This window comes from Tupaia chinensis, unplaced genomic scaffold (genome assembly GCF_000334495.1).
Source record: "Tupaia chinensis unplaced genomic scaffold, TupChi_1.0 Scaffold147038_1, whole genome shotgun sequence".
Taxonomy (NCBI): domain Eukaryota; kingdom Metazoa; phylum Chordata; class Mammalia; order Scandentia; family Tupaiidae; genus Tupaia; species Tupaia belangeri.
The window spans coordinates 2,438,303-2,459,039 of NW_006206889.1; the positions used below are offsets into that span (position 1 = coordinate 2,438,303).

The following is a 20,737-nucleotide window of genomic DNA, read 5'->3' on the forward strand; positions in this document are numbered from 1 at the left end:
TCTTCCCTTTCCTCCCTCGCTCCCTCCCACCTTCTTTCCTTCCTCCATAGCTTCGGATGTTTAGGCAGGCCCTAGAGCTTCTTTGCAGCTTCTCAGGCCATTCTTAGAATTGAATTATTGAAAGGTGCTGCTGCTGCTTCCTCCTCCTCCTCCTCCTCCTCCTCCTTCTCTCTCTCTTTTTCTTTCTCTCTTTTTCTTTCAGCCAAGGCCCTGGATGTGGTTATCCAAGGCTGTCTTAGGCCTTCCCTTGGGGTTACCATTTATTGTTCTGCATGCTCAGTGGAGTAGGGCCCCAGGCCTGTACTCAGGATCCATTCAACCCCTCAACAAACCTTCTCAGAGTGTTGGTCCACACTGGGTAGTGACAAGGGTGTACTCTGGATATAGATACATGAGTGGATGGACAGAAGTGCTGCTGGGTCTGGGCTCACAGCCAACACACAGTCGATCACACCTATGTGGCCGGGACATTGCTCACCCTTTCTAAGTGTTGTTTTCCTTATGTGTAAAATAGGGATAATGAGTACTTAAGTGCAGACAATGAAACTAAAGCACACATGTGAAGTGCTTAGTGTTGCATCTACTCATATGCACTCAAAGAGTGGGAGTTGTTTTATACATGAACCCAAGGCTGGATTGAGTTCAGAAACATCTGGCTGGTAGATGAGGGTGGGTTGAGGAGGGAGCCCAGCAAGTATCTTGGAGTTGCCACGTAAACTCAACCCTGAGGGATGGAGGTGGGGTGTGTGAAGAGTCCTCTGGGCATGCAGAGTATGTACACAGGCATGGAGCCTATGGCCAGGCTAGGAATGGGAAGAGGGTGAGAGAGGCTAGGAGTGGCTGGCCAAGCAGCTGGGGGGAGGGATCTAAAGCTTATCTGGGGACCAGGGGAAGCCTGTGGTAAGATGCACCTGTGGGTTGCGTGCCCTGGCTGTAGGATGAAGGGGCTTGGAGGAGGAGCCACTGGGAGCAGGCATAGCTGGTAGGAGGCTTCATGATAGACAGATGGAAAGATGGATACATAGGCAATAGATGGGTGAATAGACAGACAGATAAATACATGGATAGATGACTACGTGATGGCTGGATAGATACACTGGCAAGCACATGGATAAATAACATGAACGGATAAGTGATGGGTGGATAGAAAGACAGATAGGCAGACATACACGGACAGAGATAAGTGGAAAGATAAGCAAACTCATGCAGATGGGTAGATAGATGGATGGATAGATGGGTGAGTAGGTGCGTGGATCGATATACACATGGGTGGATAATGGAAGAATGGATGGATAAATGGTAGGTGGGTAAGTGGATGGAAGGAGAGATGAAAGGATGTATAGCTAGATGATAGATAGATAGAAATAGAAAGGTAAGTGAATGGGTGGGTAGATGGATAGATAGATACATAGAAAGGTGGAGTAGGGGGGCAGATGGATAGACATATGATAGATGGATGGATAGATAGATAAATAGATGCGCAGATAAACTGATAGATAGCTAAGTAGATGGGTGGATGAATAGATTATGTATGCATGAATAGATAAATGGATTGATGATATATGGATGAATTGACAGGTGGATAGGATGAGACTCCCCCAGACATCACTCATAAACCCTGTATTCAGTCTTTATGGGGTTTCATCTTCACTGCCAATATGAGGGTGGGGGGGAGGTGGCTGTGGCCATGCAGAACAGGCAGAACTTATGCCTAAGGCTCTGGCTCTGTGTCTGGGGCCTCAGACCCCCATGTCCCTAGAGGAGGCAGGAGACTTGCTCATTACTTGTGTCTCACTTTGAATATGTTTTGTGCAGATCCAAGACATTGTCCGGAGACGGCAGCTACTGACCATCTTCCGGGAAGGAAAGGATGGGCAGCAGGATGTGGATGTGGCCATCCTACAGGCATTACTAAAAGGTAAGGGCCAAGGACAGTGGAGAACTGGGGGGGACCCGAGTGCAGGCACTCAGGACTCTGAGTACTAGCAGAGGTGCCAGAGTACTCCCACCCCCTCGTGCCTATGTGATCAGATGTTCTGGTCAGGGGTGGCTTGAACAGAAGGAGCTGAAAAGAGCCAGTTCAATGGAATCAAAGCAGCTGTCTACCATACTGTCTGGAGCATGCCACCGGGGTGACTTCCCACTGCAGATCCCCACTACCCAGCCTGGAAGGACAGTGAAGGCAACACTGTTATAGTTCTTATAGTTCTGGAGACTGCAAGTCTGAAATCAGAGCATGATCAGGCCTGCTGAGGGCCTCTTCGTGCTTTGCACATGCCACCTTCTTGCTATGGCTTTGCATGGCTCTGTCTCAGTGCATATTCAGGTGGGATGGGTGGGGAGAGGGGGAGAAAGAGACAGAGGGTGAGAGAAAGAGAGGGGGAGGGAGGGAACACTTTGGTGTCTCTTATTAGAACATTAGCCTTATAGGACACTTTTGTTTGTTTACTTGTTTAGTTTTGTTCTAGGGCACATGCACTTAGTAAAGAGAGAGAGAAAGAGAGAGAGAGAGAAGGAGAGAGAGAGAAATCACTCCCCAAGGTGAATGACCATGCTGTAGTCCCTTCTCCTCCATTCCCCTCATGTGCACACACATGCCCAGAGTGTTTTTCAAGCCACTGAGTCTGGAACTTGATCTACTCAGTTGGCCATGTGGAATCCAGCTGTCTTAACCACCATGCCACCTGACTGGCCATGAGAAACACACTCTTAAACAACATATGGATTAAAGAAAAAATAAAAAGAGAAATTATACTTAGAGACCAATGAAAGTGAACATCAAAACTTATGAGATGTAGCAAAAGATGTGCTAATGAAGAAATTATTATTTTTTGCCATGAGAAACACACTCTTAAACAACATATGGATTAAAGAAAAAATAAAAAGAGAAATTATACTTAGAGACCAATGAAAGTGAACATCAAAACTTATGAGATGTAGCAAAAGATGTGCTAATGAAGAAATTATTATTTTTTGAGAGGTTTTTGCTATAGGGCGTGTGTGCTCACCAGAAAAACAGAGAGAGACAGAGAGAAACATAAAGCAAAAAATCACCCCCCAGGGAGGATGACCATGCCTCAATCCCTTCTCCTTCATTTTCCTCTCAGAATCTTGGGCATGCATGTACACATAGCCAGTGTGAGTTTAAGCCACTGGGTCCAGGACTCAAACTTCATGGGAGTCCAGCAATATAGCTATTACGCTAACTGCTGGTCCCGCTAATGGAGAAATTATAACTGTAAATGCTCTCATAAAAAAAGTAAGAAGGATCTTAAACCAACAATATAACTTTACAACTTAAGGAACTAGGAAAATAAGAACAAACTAGACCCAAAGTTAGCAGAAGGAAGGAAATAGTAAAGATTAGAGCAAAGGTCAATGACATAAAAAGTATAAAAAAATAGAGAAAGACAATGAAACCAAAAGTTGGTTCTTTGGAAAGATTAACAAATTTGACATATGGACTAAAAAAATGAAAGAAGACACAAATTACTAAAGTCAGAAATGAAAGTGGGGACGTTACTACTGCATCTACAAAAATAGAAAGGATTACAAGATAGTACTATGAACAATTATACACCAACAAATTGAGTAACCTAGATTAAATGGACAAATTCCCAGAAGCCTGAAACCTATGAAGACTGAATCATGAAGAAATAGAAAATATGAGTCTAGTGAAATCAGTAATAAAAAATCTTTCAACAAAGAAAAGCCCCAGACCTGATGGTTTCATTGATCAATCTAACAAACATTTAAAGAAAAAATAACACCAGTCCTTCTCAAACTTCTGTGAAAAGCTGAAAAAGAGGAACAATTTCTGGACTTCTTCAGTGAGGTCAACATTACCCTGATATTAAAGCTGGACAAAGGCACTGCCAAAAGAAAACTACAGACCAATATTCTTTATACACATTGATGTAAAAATCCTTAGCAGAATATTATCCAACAAATTCAATGGCATACTAGTAGGACAATGAACCATGCCTGAACCTGACTTATTTCCAGAATACAAGTATGGCAACGTATGACACTGTCAATGTGGTAGGCCGCATTAATAGAATGATGGGGGGAAAAAAACAACATGATCATATCAGTGGGTGCAAAAAAGTATTTAACAAAACTCAGCACCCTTTCATATTGAAAACATTCAACAAACTAAAAACAGGAGGAAACTACTTCAACATAATAAAAGTTGCATATAAAAAAATCCACAGTAAACATCATACTCAAGGGTAAAAGATTGAAGGCTTTCCCATCAGGAGCAAGGCAAGGATGGCTAATTTCACCATTTCTGTCTATCATTGTTCTGGAAATTGTAGCCAGAGCAACTAGTCAAGAAAAATAAATAAATAAATAAAAGGTATCCAAATTGGGAAGGAAGAAGTAAAATGTCCCTGTTCGTAGATGACGTGTTCTTCTTTGCAGAAACCTTAAAGATTCCACAGGGGGAAAAATTGTTAAAAGTAATAAAATTCAGCGAAGTATCAAGATACAAAACCAACATGGGATTGATAACCAGAATACATAAGGAACTAAAGAAGCTGTTTGGAAAAAAGATGATGAACCCTACTAAAAGATGGGAGAAGGAATTGAAAAGAACACTCACTAAAGATGACATACGAATACCCAGAAGGCATATGAAAAAATGCTCAACATCCCTCATTGTAAGGGAAATGCAGATCAAAACAACAATGAGATACCACCTAACCCCAGTCAGAATGGCGAAGATTAAAAAAACAAAAAATGATAAGTGTTGACGGAGATGTGGTGAAAGGGGAACTCTCTTACCCTGCTGGTGGGAATGTAATTAGTCCAACCACTGTGGAGAACAATTTGGAGATTCCTCAAAAATCTACAAATAGAACTGCCATATGATCCAGCAATCCCATTTCTTGGCATCTACCCAAAAGACAGAAGAATTTCTCATTGGAAAAGTGCTTGCACATTGATGTTTATTGGGGCACTTTTCACGATTGCTAAGACATGGAATCAACCCAAATGCCCTCGTATGGCTGAATGGATTGAAAAACTGTGGCACATATACTCTATGAAATACTATTTAGACATTAAGAACAACAAAACCCTTGCTTTTGATAGAAAGTGGAAGAATAGGGAAGATTTACTGCCGAGTGAAACAAGCCAGGCTATGAAGGAGAGTCACTGTATGTCCCCACTTAATATATACTGAATGTCCTTACTCTATAACTGAAACGGATGTGCTAAAGGATCTACAAACACAAGAGGTGGATGTGAATGCCAGATGTGGAGTGTATGGAGGAGTGGGTCCTGGGGAAGAACATTTGGAGGAGGGATATGGAGACAGCTGTGTAACCAAAAAAAAAAAAATTGGTTGCACTTTCACACACTAAAAATGAAGAATCTGAGAAGGAAATGATAAAGAATTCTCCACATCATTAGTCATTAGTCATCAGGAAAATACAAATTGAAACCACATTGGAGAGAACTTCACATGCACTAAGCTGGCTAATATTTAATCGACTGACACAGATGTTAAATGGTATAATCTTTTTGGAAAATAGTTTGACAGTTTCTCATAAAGTTAAATATATATTTACCATAAAGATTGGTAATTCCAATCCTAGATACAGCCCAAAAGAAATGAAAACAAATAGAAAATTTAACCATTTGTCTTATTTTCTTTTATGAAATGTCTTTTAGTTCTTTTGTCCTTTTTTTTTTTTTTTTTTTTAGGTTTTTGCCACAGGGTGTATGTGCTCACCAGAGAGAGACAGAGAGTTACAGTGAGAGGGAAAGTGAGAAATCACCCACTGGGGGAATGGCCACACCACAATTCCTAATTCCATTCTCTTCCTGGGACTTTGGGCATGCACACACGCATGCACATGTGATTTTTAAGCTTCTATGTCTGGGGCTGAAACTGTGGTCAGCTATGTGAGAGTTCAATGCCTTAACCACTGCACCCCCTCCTGTCCCCCTTTGTCCTCTCTTTTTTTTTTTTGAGAGTTTTTTGCTATAGGGTGCATGTACTCGCCAGAAAGAGAGACAGAGAGACAGAAAGCGAGAAATTACCATCCCCGGGGGGATGGCCATGGTGCAATCCCTTCTCCTCCATTCTCCTCTTGGGATCTTGGGCATGTGTGCACATGCACCTGGTGTGAGTTTAAGCCACTGGGTCCAGGACTCAAACTGTGGTCGACTACATAGAAGTACAACAATGTAGCCATTACACTATCTGCTGATCCTACCCTTAGTCCATTTTTATTTGGTTGTCTGTCTTCCTTTTTTTGAGCTATAAGAAATATTTGTAATATCCTGATACAAATCCCCTGTCAAATATATGCATTGACAATATTTTCTCCTGGTTTGTGGCTTGTTTCATATTTTCTTCAAAGGTGTCATTGAAGAGCAAAATTCTTACATTTAGTGGAGTTTAGTTCACCACTTTTTCCCCTCTATGATTTGTGGGGGTTTTTTTTTGGAGAGGTTTTTTTGGCTATAGGGCATGTGCGCTCGCCAGAAAGACAGAGAGAGACAGAGAGACAGAAAGCAAGAAATCACCCCCTAGGAGGGATGGCCACACCACAATCCCTTCTCCATTCTCCTCTCGGGATCTTGGGCACGTGCACACACACACCCGGCATGAGTTTAAGCCACTGGGGTCCAGGACTGGAACCATGGTAAACTACATGGGAGAACAGCGACATAGCCATTACACTAACTGTTGGTCCCATTGTTTTGTGTTCTTTTTGTCCTATCTAAGAAATCTTTGCTCACCCCAAGGCGGAGATATTTTCTTCTGTTTATTTATTTATTTTTTTTGACGGTAGCTTTATGTACACGTTGATGCTAATCTACGCTCGACCTCAAGTTAACTTGAGTTGTGCTGAGAAACAAAGATCAAAGTTCCCTCTCTTTCTTCTTCCTCAAATAACAACTCATGTTTTAAAAAAGTTAAACCAGGGGACCAGCAGATGGTATAATGGTTACATTGTTTGACTCCCACATAGTCAGCCACGGTTCAAGTCCCAGACCTAGTGGCTTAAAAAAAAACTCACACTGTGTGCATGTGCATGCTTAAAATCCTGAGAGGAGAATGGAGGAGAAGGGATTGCGGCCATTTCCCCTGGGGTATGATTTCTAGCTTTCTGTCTTTCTGCTTCTCGGGCAAGCACACATGCCCTATAGCAAAAATCTCTCTCTAAATCAGAGAAGGAATAGAAACTACCCCAGAAAAATACTTGTGCTGAAAACTTCGGTGGGGTGGTGGTGGCAGTTGAGTATTTGCAGGCATTTGAGGCAAGAAAGAAGCTGCGAAGTCTTTGAAAGTTGTCTTTTTTTTTTTTTTTAAGAAGCTTTTGATTTGGACACACATGCTTGTGTGAGAGAGAGAGAGACAGAGAGACAGTGAGAGGGAAAGTGAGAAACCACCATGGGGGGATGACCATGCTGCAATCCCTTCTCTATTCTCCTGGTATCTTGGGCATGCACACACATGTGCCTGGCATGACTTTTCAAGCGACTGGGTCCCAGGATTCAGCCTTGTGGGAGGTCAGTGACAGAACCACTATGCCATCTGATGGCCCTGGAAATTGTATTTTGAGAGTTGATGTAAAATGCCTGCTGCTTCAGAATCCTGCACCTTCTCTGAATGGTGAGGTTCTTTTCTGACATCAGTGCCCATCTGCCACTTGGGGCCACGGCCTGACCAGAAGGTGAGTACAGGGGAGGAGCAATGGTGATGACCAGGGCTCCAAGATTCTCTGATTCTAACCCTGAAACGAAAACTGCTGTGACGAAGGTGTGTGTACATGGAGGGTAATTGCAACTCAGCACACATTCATGGCATTGAGTCATGAGGAGACAGGAGCGGTGAAAATCCCTCTCTGACTTCTCAGTCAGCGGGCCATGGCTTCCAGCCCCAGCCTGGCCCCTGACGTGCACTTTTCTTTGCAGCCTCTAGGAGCCAGGACCACTTTGGCCACGAAAACTGGGACCACCAGCTGAAGCTGGCAGTGGCATGGAATCGTGTGGACATTGCCCGCAGCGAGATCTTCACTGATGAGTGGCAGTGGAAAGTAATGCTTCTAGGGACTGCGGTGGGGGGACTTGCTGGGCCCTAAGAATCTGCCATAGACACAAGGACAGGCCTCAGTGGCCTCACCCAGATCCCAACCCTTTCTTGCCCAGGGAGCGAGTGGCCAGGCAAGTGTCATCCTCCCCAGATTGAGACAGCAGCAGTCCCCTCTCCAGGGACCCTGATGTTCAAACTCCATGGTCACCCCCACATGCCCACTCTCAGCCCTCAGATCTGTACCCCATGATGATAGCTGCCCTCATCTCCAACAAGCCTGAGTTTGTGAAGCTCTTCCTGGAGAACGGTGTGCAGCTGACGGAGTTTGTCACCTGGGACACACTGCTCTATCTGTACGAGAACCTGGAGCCCTCCTGCCTGTTCCACAGCAAACTGCAGAAAGTGCTGGTCGAGGAGCCTGAGCGTCTGGCCTGCGCGCCCACCGCCCCCCGAGTGCAGATGCACCATGTGGCTCAGGTGCTGCGCGAGCTGCTGGGGGACTTCACGCAGCCGCTGTACCCCCGGCCTCGGCATAGCGACCGGTCACGGGCCCTGCTGCCTGTGCCTCACCTCAAGCTCAACGTGAGTGCTGGTGATACACGGCTGCTGCTTTGTCCTTGGAGCTTTTAACTTTTACAGTTAGTGTTTCTTCAGTTAAAAAAAAAGTTTATTTACTTCTTCCATGAGCAAGAGAGACAGAGAAACTGAGACAGACAGAAACAGGCATCCCTACGGGGGTTCTGGATCCACCCCCAACTTTAACCAGCCCTGGATCGTTGATAAGCCGTTGCCTGGTGTATTTGAGGAGGTCTCTGGACCTGAACTAGGAAGCTTTCCATGTGGGAGTGCCTCAAAGAATGTCATGTTTTATGTTATGCCACTGTCTGGTCCTAAGATTATTATTTACTTTACTAAAAGAGAGACATGTTTCTTATCTTAGACTGGGCTACTATTAACAAAACACTTCCGACTAGGGGCTTAAATCACAGGGATTTATTCTCTCATTGTTCTGGAGGCTGGAAGTCCAAGACCAAGGAGCAGTTGGTGTGGTTTCTTGGGGAGCCTCTCCTCCTGCCTTGCCCTGCCTTCCAGACCCGGCCTTCGTTATGCCCTCGCGTGGCGGAGGGAAAGACCTCTGCTGCCTGCATCTTGTAAGGATGGTAGCTATATCAGGGCCTGCCCTGGGACCTCATTTAACTTTAATCACCTCTTTTTTAAAAATTATTTAATCTTATGTATGGTTATTATTATTAATTTGCTATAGGGCATGTGCACTTGACAGAGAGAGAAAATGAGAAAGCAAGTTGCTAGATCTGGGACTTGAACTGCACTCAGCCCTGTGGGAGTCTAGTCTAGTCTAGCCTTAACCACGATAGCTTTTGCTGGTCCCTTAATTACCTCTTTAAAGCCTTAACCTCTTTCTAAATCTTACGGTCACATCGGAGGTTAAGGCTTTAACATGTAAAATTTAACATATAAGTTCTGTCCCTAACAGTCCCTTTCTAAACATTTCAAACAGAACAGAATGTTACACAGGGAGAACGGTTGCCCTCTGCCCTGAGCCCCAGCCTGCTCATCAGGTGTGATCAGTTGCTTGTGTGGTCACGTGTGTGTGAGATGCACAGCTGTGCACTGTGGGGGCAAGAGCATCACGGTGCTGCCGTCTGCAGAGCTACTTAGTGGGACCCCTGTGGTGTCTTAGTGTGAAGGATGGTGCTGGCTTTAGTGGATGTATTTGCATTAGGGAGTCTCCATCTCCTGCTTCACTAGGGTTTATACAGAACAAAGCCTCAGGGCTGAGTTTTGTCAGATGCTGCTTCGAAAGACTGTACTGTTTTCTTCTTTACTTTATTAATTTGGTGCATTATTTTCATAGATCTAATAGATTTCCTTACGGTGAAGCCTGTTTTTATTCCTGATTTTGAATCTTCACTTGATCACAGTGTGGTATACATTTAATATGTTGCTGGATTCTATTGCTAATATTTTTAGAGTGCATTGGAATGATTAAACCTTTGATTCTAGGTTTATTTTGGGGGCGCTTTGTCAGATTCTGGTAACACTTTTATGTTAGGTTTGAAAACCATTGGGAAGCTTTCTTTCTCTGCTCTAGAACAGTTTATGTGAGTAGAGTCAACTGCTACTTACAGGCTTATAGATTCCCCTGTTACACTACCTGGGTCCAGTGCCTTTAAAAAAATAATGTTCTCAGTTTCTTTTTTGGTTGTTTCCATTTTTATTCCCTGTTTCTGCTAAGATCATCTTTGTTTGTCCCTGCTAAGTATCCATTTTCCTGGTGAGCTTTGCTCACCCTGAGAAAGACATTTCTATAGCCCAGGCTATACAATCACAGTTCTGTGCTTAAAAAAAAAAACTCCCCTGTATTCAAGATAGAGCACATGCGAGATTGAGAGATAGAGAGAGACAGAGACAAGCACTCTCTATAGGATCTAGCCACGCTAGGATCCCCTCGTGGGATCATCTTACTCCAGTGTGTCAGATTTGGGGCACTTGCATGTGTGACTGGCACATTCACTGCCGTGTGGGACCCACCTTCTCTTGAGCAGTGCATTACTCAGGTGCCACAGCCAGCCCAGCCTGCTCTTCTTGATCCAGCGTGTATTAAAGGTGCCCAGGTGGAATGTGCTTGGGAAGGTCTAAAGCAGAAGCTCACACTGAACTGTGTCTGCAGTTTAGGAAGACACACTTATTTCTTTATAAAGATCAGCCTTCAGGAGATTTCTGGGATGGTGTAAAGAATGTGCAGTTTTGTCTGTGGTGTGAGAACGGTGCTCTCTACCTTGGGAGATGACTCCAGGCAACCTGAGTACATGTTTACAGATTTGTCAGGAAGCCTGGGTCCTCCTGGTTTGGGGCCAAGGTTTCTCTAGATCAGGGGCACTGTAGCTTTTTCCTGCTAACTCTGCAGGGCCTCTGCAATGGGTCCCTTCGGGGAGCCCACAGCCATGACTGCATTCACAGACTGCTAGAATTTTACTTTATTGGGAAAAGATTTGATGCCTTCAGATAAGACATGCTTGGCATGGGACACAGATCTAAAAGCAGTAGTAAAGGAGTTACATGGGCATTCCACTTCCTAGATGTTTCCAGAACAATGATTTAAAAACTAAACGCATAAGAATGCTGAGGATATCAGGCTGGGGCCAGGACCTGCACCCTGACAGACTCCCAGCGTTCTGGTGCTGGAGGCCTAGGTGGGCCTGACTGTTGGTGCTTCACTCACCAGATGCAGGGAGTGAGCCTGAGGTCCCTCTATAAGCGCTCGTCAGGCTATGTCGCCTTCACCATGGACCCAGTCCGTGACCTTCTCATTTGGGCAGTGGTCCAGAACCGCCGGGAGTTGGCAGAGATCATCTGGGCTCAGGTATGAGACCTGTTTCTCAACAGACACGGCTATGTGTGGACCAGCAGCCAGCTGGGGAGTGCAGGTAGGGAGCCCAGTGCCGACAACGGGCAGGGCTAGCTCACGGCTGTAGGGGAGGGCAGCGGGCTCTGCACACCAATAAGGATGCAGGGGGCCCAGGGCTTAGATCCAGGCAGGAATAGAACTTCAAAAGATTTTTTTTTCCTTTTTCTTTCTTTTCTTTTGTCCTCACGGTTTTTGTCATAGAGCGCATGCACTCACTAGAGAGACACAGAAGGAGACAGTGAGACAGAAAGTGAGAAATCACCCCCCAGGGGGGTCAGCTATGCCACAATCTCCTCCAGACTCCTCCCAGGATTCTGGGCACACACACATGTGTGCCTAGTGTGAGTTTCAAGTCTGGGAGGCCATGTGGGAATTCAGAGCATCAACCACCATACCACCTACTGACCCTTAAAAAAAATGTTGCCAAACACTCTCCTTCTGCCATTCTGTCCATGCAGAAGCTTACTGGGCTTTCGTGGGACAGGCAGTACTGTCCTCTGAGGTCCACATGGTTCAGGTGGGTCTTGTGGGTGCGGTGTCTGCCCTGTCTGCTGGAGACTCTGCAAGGCAAGCAACATCTCCATGGGCTGGTGCAGGGGGCAGGGCCTTTGGAATTCCATTGGCAATACATGCCAATTCAGGGTGACTCCAGGTGTCTGCACAGACAGGGGTCACACACAGTCACTGCCAGTGGCCCTGACTGTCCGGGTCTCTTGGACTCCACCTGGGCAGGACAACATGCTCAGTCCTCAGGTTCTCACTGTGACTCCCGGTCCCCAGAGCCGGGATTGCATTGCAGCAGCCCTGGCCTGCAGCAAGATCCTGAAGGAGCTATCCAAGGAGGAGCAGGACACGGACAGCTCGGAAGAGATGCTGGCCCTGGCAGACGAGTATGAGCACAGAGCCATTGGTGAGCCCATGGGAGTGGACATGGGCCTCAGCCACGTGACCTTCACCCTGGGGTCCGAGTCTTGGCCCTGCATGCCGACACCCTGAATCCTCGGTATTTGGGAACTCACCCCACACTGGCCCTGCCTAGTACTGCTCCTGCCTTTGTCTGGCAGCCTCACCTGCAGGGTTGTGCTCTGACCTGTAGCCCTGACACAATCTTCCTCCTCCACCCAGGGGTCTTCACCGAGTGCTACCGGAAGGATGAGGAGAGAGCTCAGAAACTGCTTGTCCGTGTGTCAGAGGCCTGGGGCAGGACCACCTGCCTGCAGCTTGCTCTGGAGGCCAAGGACATGAAGTTTGTGTCTCACGGGGGCATCCAGGTGACCTTCTTGGGCATGCTTCCAGAACTAGACGCCTGCAGGGCTTTTGCATGGGCACAGCCTCCATGTGCAGATGGCACATGTGTGCATACAAGTTCCAGGTCCCTCAGCAATGTGCCTGCTCAGCCTGGAAGGCCTTGTCCTCCTATTTTGTAGAGGAGAAAACAAACACTGGGCAAAGGCAAGAGGCTGGAGGGTCAGCGAGGGAGTATGCTCAGCTCCACACAGGAGGTTCCTTCATAGGAGCATCAGGTGGTCCTAGGGCCCAGGAGTCAGTTTTCTCTCAGGCCTCAGAAGGGCCAAGGATGGAACAGCATGTCCTTCCCGGAGCTTCTGGGGTGATGGTACTCTTGGCATTGCCTCGGCACCCACAGCAGGGACTGGCAGGCAGCAAATGCCCCATGGATGCAGGAATTTCCTCAGGGCACGGCTTCATATTGCCATCATGTCCATCGAGCTCCATTGTGTCCTGGGCTGTGCTGGGGTCTAGGGACACCTGGAGAGGGGTCACCTTTCTGCCTAAAGAGCTCAGACAGGCCATTTCTTGAGAGCCCACAAGTGGAGACCTTGGAACCACATGGAGATGGGTCCTGCAGCCTGAGGTGGGAGGATGGATGCCCAAGTGTGAGCCCTGCCTCTCAACTCAACTGAAAGATGGCGGGCACCGACCCTGTGCTGCCCACCGTGCAGTCGGGCTCGGAGTGCACTGTGACTGTGAGAGTGGTCGTCACTCACCCATAGGGGTTGTGCTGGCTGTGATCTCCCAATCCTGACGCTGCCTTGTCCGCAGGCCTTCCTGACTAAGGTGTGGTGGGGCCAACTCTCTGTGGACAATGGGCTGTGGCGTGTGATCCTGTGTATGCTGGCCTTCCCGCTGCTCTTCACCAGCCTAGTCTCCTTCAGGTGCCACAGGGCTGCGGGCTGTGGGCTGCGGGGCCCTGAGGTTTGGGGTCTTCTCTCCCAAGTCTCTCACTGGGAGCAAGTTGCATGTGTCCTCACAGTTGTGCCACAATCCCAAAATGCATGTGGTCAGGAAGTGAGAGGGCCTACCTGGGCTGAGCACAGTCTAGCAGGCAGGTAGCTGAGCCCCTTTAATAATCTGCGGGGCACACTGCCCACCTTCTTCTTGTGCCCCACTCCCAAGTCCATGAGTTATCCTGGAGGGAAACCTGAGCAGGATGGAGCGTCCCAGGTGCCCTACAGCAGTAGTTACTTTCCAGCACTCTCCGAGGGCAGCGGAGCCACACCCAGGACAGAGCTGCTCTGCTCCAGGCCAGCGAGCCTGTGCTCAGAGCTGTGTGGAGAAGGCTCTGCGGCCCTGGTCAGCTGACCCTCATGAAAGATGGCAAGGAGAGGTGTCCCCATTATAGGAGAGCAGCTGAGGCTGAGCATCCATCAGTGCCAGGAGCATGCAGGTGTAGCCTGACCCCAGGCTGGACTCAAAGCCAGGTTGTGTCCCAGATTGGAGCTGTACAGTCCACAGCTGGGGGCAGGATATCAGAGCACCATCTTTCGGGTCCTTGCTTTGCTGAGCTGATATGTCCAGCAGCTCCTCTTGTGTGTGTAGGGCTGGACGGACACAGGCTACGTGGGGTTGACTTCTCCTACAGAGCTGTGTGACACTAGGCCCTCTGAATGGCATCTGTCTCAGGGGTGGTGAGGGATCCCAGACTGGCTGAGGTCCTGCTGGCTGTTAGGGCCCCACTGCCTCCTGTTACAGCACTGGTGATCACTGCCACGCGTTTGTGCTGTGCTGCAGGGACAAGAGGCTGCAGGCTATGTGTGGCCTGGCCCGCATTTGTGCCTTCTTCAACGCCCCAGTGGTCATCTTCCACCTGAACATCCTGTCCTACTTCTCCTTCCTCTGCCTCTTCGCCTACGTGCTCATGGTGGACTTCCAGCCCACGCCCTCCTGGAGCGAGTGTGCCATTTACCTATGGCTCTTCTCCCTGGTGTGCGAGGAGACACGGCAGGTACACACCTAACCTGCCTGCCCTGGGTTGGGGCCTGGTTCTGAGCTGGGTGACTGTCTCGGAACAAAGGGCCATGCCCCTTGCTCTGTGTCTGTCTGTGTGTGCATGACATCCAGGGATGGACCTGGTCAGTCCCGCCAGGGTACCTTACCTACTCACACAACTGTGGGTCTGGGGCACATTTCAGGGGAGGCCGTGGGGACTTCCCAGGAAGGCCAACAGGCCCAAGGGTCTCTTTGAGGCTTACTTTCCTCTTGGGCTGCTTCAGAAAGCAGGTGTGGTTCTATTCAGAACAAAGATCCATGCCCAAGGGCAGCCAGCCTGGCAGTAAGCAAAGGATCTTCAACACACAGTGCATGCTTGTGCAAGTGTGCGTACACACACACATACACACACACTTTGCTACCATGCAGGGTCTTCTGGGGACTTAAGTGGTGAAGGATTTGGTCCCCTACCGACACCCTAGGCAACTGAGTCCTCTTCACAAGGGAACAGGCATTTTTGTATGCTGGTGCACAGTCATGATGATGGTGACACCTCTAAGCCCCACCCACCATGTTCCCAGTAGCTCTTCTATGATCCCGATGAGTATGGCCTGATGAAGAGGGCGTCCACGTACTTTGGTGACTTCTGGAACAAACTGGATGTTGCTGCTATCTTGCTCTTTATAGCAGGACTGACCTGCAGGTTAGTGGCCAGGACCCCCTGCTTCCTCCCACGTGGCACCCCATGTCCCGCCCCTAAAGGATACATGAGCTCAGGGGTTGGGAGCTGGTTCTTCTCTGGACCCATTTGTCATGTGTCAGTGGAAGCTGTGATGACAGCTACCCTGCCTGCCCTTGGGATCACAAGAAGAGGACAGTGCCCTGTAAACCTCAGATGGATGTCCTGGTGCAGGCAACTGGCAAGAGCGATCCTGGGACCATCATGGTCCCGGAGAGGAGCCTGCCACTTTCTCCTCCTCCTCCCTCCTGTAGTGCCTGGGTCACTTCACTGCCCACTAAGGACTCATGTAATGGGAGGCCATGGCCCCTTTCTCCATGAGGCCAAAGGGACCTTGTTTCCCAGGATGTCCCTACGGAACTGGCTACTCTGCTCAAGGCTGAGCCTTTCTGAAGAAAAGCCAAAGGCCTTGCCAATTAACTTCACACCCACCTCTTAACAGCTGGGGTCTGGGGTCCACCAGAGTACTTTGCCTCTGGGGCTGCACCTGGCAGGGGCAGGTGAAATGTGGGGCTGGGGCCAGGCTCTGGGAGCCGCCGGGGCTGCCTGGTGGCAGAGAGCTGAAGAGGTGTCTCTGTTTGTGCCCTGGGCTGCCAGGCTCATCCCAGCCACACTGTACCCCGGGCGTGTCATCCTCTCTCTGGATTTCATCATGTTCTGCCTGCGGCTAATGCACATTTTTACCGTCAGTAAGACTCTGGGGCCCAAGATAATCATCGTGAAGAGAATGGTAAGGGGACAAGGGGCCCCATCTAGGTTGTAGCCCATGACAGCAAAGGGGAGGCATACCATTACAAGGAAGCAACCCAGAGGTTCTAGAGTCCCTGCTTTGCCTCTTGGGATCCCATACCTGGAGCACCCTTTTTGTGTCTTTGTCTGTATGCCACCTCTCCCAGGAAGCCTTCCCTGATTTTCTCCTCTGATCTCCACAGTTCATTCCTTATCTCTGATTAAGGTATAAGCATGTTCTTCTTTGGGTCAGAGCAGTTCTGCCCCTCCTGTATTTTAGGGTGCCTAGCACAAAGGTGTTTGTGCACTCTGTAAAACTATAGTGTAGCACCTGTGGCTTCTCCCGCTGTTGCTGAGCGTGGCAGTACCAGGGCAGAAGAGAGTACAGCTGGAGGTGCCTCTGTCTCTGCAGATGAAAGACGTCTTCTTCTTCCTCTTCCTGCTGGCGGTGTGGGTGGTGTCCTTCGGGGTGGCCAAGCAGGCCATCCTCATCCACAACGAGAGCCGAGTGGACTGGATCTTCCGAGGGGCCGTGTATCACTCCTACCTCACCATCTTTGGGCAGATCCCAGCCTACATTGACGGTAGGAGCTTGGGGTGTCTGAGGGGTGATGCCAGGATACAGGAGGGAGACAGGGAAGGGGGAAGCCTGCTTCTTTCCCCGGCAACCACACTGCCTGCCTGCAGAGGATGCTCACTGTAGACAGATGCCTTTTGGGCCTTGTCTGGCCCCGAGCTGACAGCTACAGTCACCCTGTCATGTAGGCATTCAGGCCTGAGGGGATCTCCGAGGATGATGGGATGGCCTGGTGACCCACCCTCCTCCTGATGCCAGGCGTGAACTTCAGCCTGGACCAGTGCAGCCCCAATGGTACAGACCCCTACAAACCCAAGTGTCCTGAGGTAGACGCGACGCAGCAGGCGCCGGCCTTCCCCGAGTGGCTGACGGTCATCCTGCTGTGCCTCTACCTGCTCTTCACCAACATCCTGCTGCTCAACCTGCTCATCGCCATGTTCAAGTGAGTGCCAGCGTGGGCCGGTGCGGGCTGGTGCACGGGGCATGTGCAGCTTTCCAGGGCCCTGCGTCACTCCCGCTGTGCTCCCAGGGTCTCAGCAGGCGGTGCAGATGACCTTGGTGACGCCCTGCTGGACCGTGGGCAGCCAGCCTCTACCACTGCTGCTTCTCTTGAGCCAGTGTGCTGATAGGTCCGTGTCACTGCTACCAGGGAACCTGTGGCACCATACATCCACATGTCCTGCTCCCCCAAGGGGCCATTCTGCTGGTGGGGGGGGGGGTGGGGGTGGGTGCAGGCTACGCCTCCAAGCCTCGCTCTTCCCTGCCCCGTTCACACCCAGCATGTTAGCATCGAGGCAGCATTGTTTCTGCACGTGCTCTCTGCTCTACCTGGGTACTACCACTCAAAATCCCCAAGGATGAAATCTTGAACGTCATAATCCCGAATGTTAAAGTCCTAAAAGATCAAAATTCCTAAAATCCAAAGTCTAAAAGTCCTAAGGTCTAAAATGCCTTAAGTTCAAAATTCTAAAATCCTTCATATCTAAAATCCAAAAAATCATAATCACAAAAGTTTCAAATCCATAGCATTGAAATATGGAAGGTCAGGGTATTCCGACACTGAAGCTGTGAATGTGTAGACTTTAGGGAGCGCTAATTTGTTTTAGGCACTTTCTTTGCAACTCTGACTCCAAGAAACTGCATCATCTCCGTATTGCCTTTGCGGGGAGCCCTGCGCGTGGTGGTAGTAAGATTGAAACGTCCTCAGTAAGCAGAGAGATGTCCTTTCTGTACATCTGCTTTTGTGGTGGTGGTGACCCATTGCAGTTTTCAATCCATCTTGTCAAAAGACTTAGGTCATCTATCACGGTGTTTCAGAAGACTGCAGCTATAAAGCTGGTATGCTTAATTACCAGCCACTGTGACATCGTTTACACATTTTACTCTGGAACTATGTCTTTCGGAATATAGCTGGTCTGTTCCTAACTGTAATAGATGTGAGACTGTTGTTAGTATACCTGAGCATTTATGCTTGCAAAAATATCTATGTTATCATTGCCTGTTTCATTGTTTAAAGTGGCCTATGATGTGTTCTATCATGTTTTTATGTTTCTCAAATAAATGCTTAAAAAAAATTTTTTTAGGTTTTTGCCTAAGGAGCTCAGCAGAGAGAAGAGAAACAGAGACGAGAGGGAAAGTGAGAAATCACTTCCTCAGAGGGTTGGCCATGCTGTGATCCCTTCTCCTCTGTTTTCCTCCTGGGATTTTGGGCATGCACATGTATGTGCCTGACATGAGTTTCATATCGCCAGGTCTGAGATTTGAACTGCAGTTGGCCATGTGGGAGTCTAGGACCTTAACCGCTATTCCACCTGCTGGTCCCATTAATGCCCTTTTTAAAATATCAGTAAGTGTGTATTTTTTGTCTTCTGATTTTTATTTGTTTTTAGGTTTTTGCCATAGAGCACGTGCACTCACCAGAGACAGAGAAAGAAAGGGAAAGTGCAAAACCTCCCCCATAGTGGGGATGGCCAGCCACACAGCAATCCCTTTTCCTCTATTCTCTCCTTGGGCTTTTAGGCATGCAAGCTCATGTGCCCAGAGTGATTTTTCAAGCCACCAGATCCAGGACTCAAACCACAGTTGGCCATGTAAGAGTCCAGTGCCTTAACTGCTGCACCACCTCCTGGCCCCATCAATAAATGTCTTTTAGAGAATTTCAAATTATTTTTGTCAAGGATTAGCAGATGGCATAATGGCTACATCATTGGACTCCCATATGGCTGATTATGGTTTAAGTCTTGGACCCAGTGACTTGAAATTCACACCAGGCACGCATGCATGCATGCCCAGAATCCCAAGAGGAGAATGGAGGAGAAGGGATTGCAGCATGGCCATACCCCCTAGAGGGTGATTTTTTGCTTTCTGTCTCTCTATCTTTCTCTGTCTCTCCAGTGAGCACAAGCAAAAATCTCTCTGAAAAACTTTTTTTTATTTTTCAGAATTACATTTTGGGGATTTGATGTTTAGGGATCTTAGACATTAGGGATTTTGATTTTTCAGATTTTGTCATTTGGGATTATGGTGTTCTAGATCATGTCTTTTGGGGTTATGGCCCAGACCCTCTTTTATTCCCTCCTTGACTGCCAGGAAGCTCAGAACCCTGCAGCTTGCTGGTCTAACCATCAGGTGTGTGTGTGTGTGGTGTGCTCCTGTAGTCCATGGAGCACCAGTACTCGGCAACGAGGTGGGGTCTGTGCCCTGACCATGCTGTTGCTCCTGCCTCCCTGCCAGCTACACGTTCCAGCAGGTCCAAGAGCACACAGACCAGATCTGGAAGTTCCAGCGCCACGACCTGATCGAGGAGTACCATGGCCGGCCACCTGCACCACCCCCTCTCATCCTCCTCAGCCACCTGCAGCTCTTTGTTAAGAGGGTGATCCTGAAGGTCCCAGCCAAGCGGCACCAGCAGCTCAGTAAGCTGGCCCGTATCCTGGCCCCAGAACCACTCCCAGTTCTCAGAGTGAGTGTAGCAGCTCCTGGAATCCTGGATGTTCGGGCAGGCATGCTGACCTCTTAGGCCATTCCTCTCCTGTGGGCCTTGAGCAAGCACTGGGGACACAGCCCTGGGGGTGGCACGAGGGCTCCTCCTGCTGCTCAGGACCAGGATCATCCCATAGGGCCCAGGTGGTCAGGGCCTCAGGTGTCCTCCTCATGGGAAGTCCCTGACCCCACAGAGAACAAGCTTGAGAAGAATGAGGAGGCAGTCCTTCTGTCCTGGGAGATCTACTTGAAAGAGAACTACCTGCAGACCCAGCAATCCCAACAAAAACAGAGGCCGGAGCAGAAGATTCAAGACATCAGCAATAAGTACGGGGGCCTAGGTGCTCCTCGGGGTTGGAGGGGAGACTTCTGGGCCCCGCCCCTGCAGTTCTACAGGTACCATCATCACATAACCCACTAGGGAGGGAGAACCCTGTGTCCATGGAGCCTGCAGTTCCCTAGGTGCCTGCTCCTGTGCCCAACAGCTGATCTGTGGCCCTGTGAGGTCCCTGGGTGCACAGGAGGGTCAGAGGCTGTGAGAGGAAGCCTTGTTGGGCTGAGGAGGGCAGATCAGCCTACAAGAGGCTTGTGTTGAGGCCTAGGAGGATGTTCGTATCTGGAGCTCAGAATCGTTAGGGGTGGTTTACCCTGTAGCTTGTTGGCGACACTCTTGCTGCAAGGTTAGCAGCCCAGCCCTGGGTTCAAGTCACACTCAGCACCATCTCCTGTCAATCCCTCCAACCCTGCTTCTTTCTAGGGTACAAGATCAGAGAACAGGAAAGATCCTTCTGCTCCCTTCTCTTCACACTTGGCTGCTCAGCTCTGCTGGGCACCTGTGGGCCTGAGTGCCCACAGCAGACAGAGGGAAGAGCCTGGCCTAAGCTGGCCCTGTGTCAGCATATGTCTCACTGAGAGTTCCCAGGCTCCTCATCAGATGAGGAGAGGTGGAAGAGGAAGGGGACACAGTGCCCTGGTTGTGGCAGCACAGAAGTTCCTACA

At 48.8% G+C, this 20,737-nt stretch overlaps 1 protein-coding gene across 2 annotated transcripts in view; it reads left to right on the forward strand.

Annotated features, from left to right (window-relative positions):
- Positions 1-20,737, forward strand: part of TRPM2 (transient receptor potential cation channel subfamily M member 2) — a 59,759-nt gene that overhangs the window by 19,159 nt on the left and 19,863 nt on the right. The window contains exons 10-23 of one of the 2 annotated variants that reach the window (XM_006169461.3): positions 1,816-1,918; positions 7,936-8,057; positions 8,282-8,635; positions 11,301-11,438; positions 12,264-12,393; positions 12,609-12,754; positions 13,545-13,657; positions 14,514-14,727; positions 15,296-15,414; positions 16,048-16,180; positions 16,592-16,763; positions 17,015-17,198; positions 19,490-19,671; positions 19,933-20,065. In XM_006169461.3, coding sequence (XP_006169523.1) covers positions 1,816-1,918; positions 7,936-8,057; positions 8,282-8,635; positions 11,301-11,438; positions 12,264-12,393; positions 12,609-12,754; positions 13,545-13,657; positions 14,514-14,727; positions 15,296-15,414; positions 16,048-16,180; positions 16,592-16,763; positions 17,015-17,198; positions 19,490-19,671; positions 19,933-20,065 — 2,243 coding nt within the window. Of the gene's footprint in view, positions 1-1,815; positions 1,919-7,935; positions 8,058-8,281; positions 8,636-11,300; positions 11,439-12,263; positions 12,394-12,608; positions 12,755-13,544; positions 13,658-14,513; positions 14,728-15,292; positions 15,415-16,047; positions 16,181-16,591; positions 16,764-17,014; positions 17,199-19,489; positions 19,672-19,932; positions 20,066-20,737 lie in introns of those variants that run through there. The other variant, XM_027768638.1, reaches the window with a different exon arrangement.